The 2,812-nt window shown below is 45.8% G+C and overlaps 1 protein-coding gene across 1 annotated transcript; it reads right to left on the bottom strand.

The window, feature by feature from the left end:
• Positions 1-345: 345 nt before the first annotated feature.
• Positions 346-1,350, bottom strand: LOC139126650 (uncharacterized; the record flags this gene model as incomplete). Its single annotated transcript, XM_070692714.1, has 1 exon — positions 346-1,350. A coding segment is annotated over exon 1 (1,005 nt), but the record flags the coding sequence as incomplete, so codon positions are not given.
• Positions 1,351-2,812: the final 1,462 nt, after the last annotated feature.

Here is a 2,812-nt window from a genome sequence, read left to right as displayed (position 1 = left end):
GACTGGTCCACACGGATGTTTCTGGTCTCCAAGTGCAAGTTTACTGTGTACCGTAACAGTTTCACTTTCTGGTTTCTTTGTAATGTGATCAGCGCCATTGCAGAGGGCAGTATGGTGTTTTCGGCAGCACTTCCTACATCTGAACTTGGATTTACAGGCTGCCGCTTTGTGTGTTCCAAAACAGTTGAAACATAACAAATCTCTTTTGACAATTTCCATTCGTTTGACAGGGTCAGTTACAACCGCGCAAACTGTAGGCGAGTGTGATGCTTTGCAGAATACACAGGGGCAACTCTTTAAGCTTATGGTCTTTTGCTGTGAAGGCGAACGATGATCGTTCTTTACGAGAAAGGCCGCCGTTGGCTGGGGGTCTGTGACGTCAGTAGTTTGTCCCGATGAGGTACCAGCTTCCGCTGCGTGAATTTCCTTCAAAATGGCAGTACGCAGATCCTGAAGACGCCACTCTTTATCACCATGCTCCCGTGTAATCAGTGTTCGAATTCTCCCTGGAATTTTGTCGATAATTACAGGCACAAGCAAATCTCCGTATGAGTCCTGTACTTTGCCGAGTGACTCTAAGCCCCGTATGTAGCTTTCTAAAGTGTCGTAAAACTGCCTCAGGTCTTCTACTTTATCTCTCGGTTGTCGAATTTCCCAGAGGGCACGCATATATGCACTGACCAACTTGTGTGTTTGCCCGAAACGTGCACGGAGTAAGTCCATGGCCTTCTCATAATTGTCATTGGTCAAAGCTAAGCCTTCAATCACACGACTCGCTTCATCATCGAGTTGTCCCCTCAAATACTGAAATTTCTGCACGTTTGAGAGAGACGAGTCTTGATTGACAGCCGAATCAAATGAATCGTGGAAAGTTTTCCATTGCAGCAAATCGCCAGCAAATCGGGGTAGGGAAAGTTTGGGCAAGTGAACAGTTCTTTTACTCACGTTGTCGGTATGAGGCGGACTGGTGTTTGCCTGAGTAGGCACTACGCTGACTTCGTTTTCTTGACGAGTAAAATATCGCCGTACCTTTTCGATGCGTAGAATGAAGCCAGTGGTTACTTCATCCTGTTCGATGAATTCATCATTGTACCCGTCGTTGGTGGTGTCCTGTAATATAGTCTCGTCTAGCAGCCGTATGGTCTTGATTTTCTCTTCCATGGTTTTGATAAGCCCACTCAGAGTATCAAGGCGGTCTGTGTTCACCGGTTGCTCCATAAGCTCCTCGGCTTGTTGAAGGAGGCGTTCCATCCTTGTCCGGTGTCCCGCTCTTGACCGTTTCGGTCGCGGTTGTTGGGCGCCATTGTTCGGGCCACTTGCTTCGGGTGTCTCTGCTGAGTTTTCTGTCATGGTCTCGGTTTCCGGATGTATCCTGGTCTCGGCACCAATGTGGGGGAGGTGTGTGTACACCTTATAGTTCTCTCGCTTTCCCGAGAAGCGGGTTCACAGGGAAACTTAGACACGCAGAGACACACTTTTCATACACCAAAGTCGTGAGTTTTATTCGTATAACTAACGTACATGCGCCGCCTAATCATGTGACAGCAAACTGGCGGGAAACTCAGTTACTATGGAAACGCACACCAAATGGTTACAGTGTTGCAATTTCTCTATAATGGATTTGCTTTCCGACACAACCCGCAGCCCGCAGCCCGCAACCCGCAAAATAGCGCATCCGGTGCGGCATTCTCACACGAAGACAGAAATGAAAACGTGTCGTCTGTCTTGGATAAAATGTTGCATTTCCGTCTGGTATTTCTTTGTGTCGAACTGTAAACCTTGGCTGTGCCAAACAAAAAATCCGTGTGTGCCAAACCCTGAAACTCCACACTAAAAAGACAAGCGCTGTATATATCGCAAAATATCGCGCTACATTGTTTGGTGTGTACCCAGCCAGTGTCGCACCAGCACTGCACCAGCATTGTTTTGACATACATGTGGTTCAGTGCATTAATGCAATCATATAAAGTATTACGAAAATACCGCAAAGGATGCTTCGCATGGATGCGATGCGCGGCGCTATGTCCGAGAGCATCCTTTGCGGTCTTTTCGTAATAACCTTATTATTGCATTCTTGACTGGGGCATCAAATTGTTAGAGTAATGGCTGTTTTCGTGCAATGTCAATAATTTATCTTCCAATTTATAGCATAACTGTGGAACGCTATCTCGGTCGCACTTCTGCTAGTTCTGGATAGTGTGTGTGCACTGCACTGCACACTTACGTACAGAGTGCGTTTCAGACATGTTCTGGCACTTGTCCAAAGAGTCCCTTGAAACCGTTCAACAGTGAACGCACAGATACAGCCTCAGGTGATGGGGCGCCTTGAAACCGTACGGGAAATAGGCTTCGGAACGCCACAGAATGCCCTCCAAAACCAGGCGGCTCTGTTTTTATTACAGATGTTCTCCAATTTTGTTGATCGCCGTCGAAAAAAAACAGGTAAACGAAAAAAGGCCTGATAGCGTACGGATTCTATATCGTGCGCATTAATATGCTGTGAATGAACTTTTCATCAGCGGTGAGCTCACTGATTGGCTAAAGGAACTTTGTACTATTCATATGCAAATATTTTGATGCGGCGTACCGAGTTCACATTAGGCCGAACAAAAAATTGTGCTGTCCCAATAACCAGACCTACCCTAGTTTTTACCTGCCGACCCTAAACTTTTACAGCTACGTAAACGCGGAAGTAAAAAAAGAAAGACAAAAACCGAAAAACAACGCGTTTGTTACATGGCATTTGATTTTTGCTTGAACGATGATGTCTACTATGTTTTTTTTCCCCTTTCATATGTATGATATATTTTAC

The sequence above is a fragment of the Ptychodera flava genome, unplaced genomic scaffold, assembly GCF_041260155.1.
Source record: "Ptychodera flava strain L36383 unplaced genomic scaffold, AS_Pfla_20210202 Scaffold_113__1_contigs__length_234537_pilon, whole genome shotgun sequence".
NCBI classification, from domain to species: Eukaryota; Metazoa; Hemichordata; class Enteropneusta; family Ptychoderidae; genus Ptychodera; species Ptychodera flava.
This window is presented reverse-complemented; position numbering and strand designations above follow the sequence as displayed.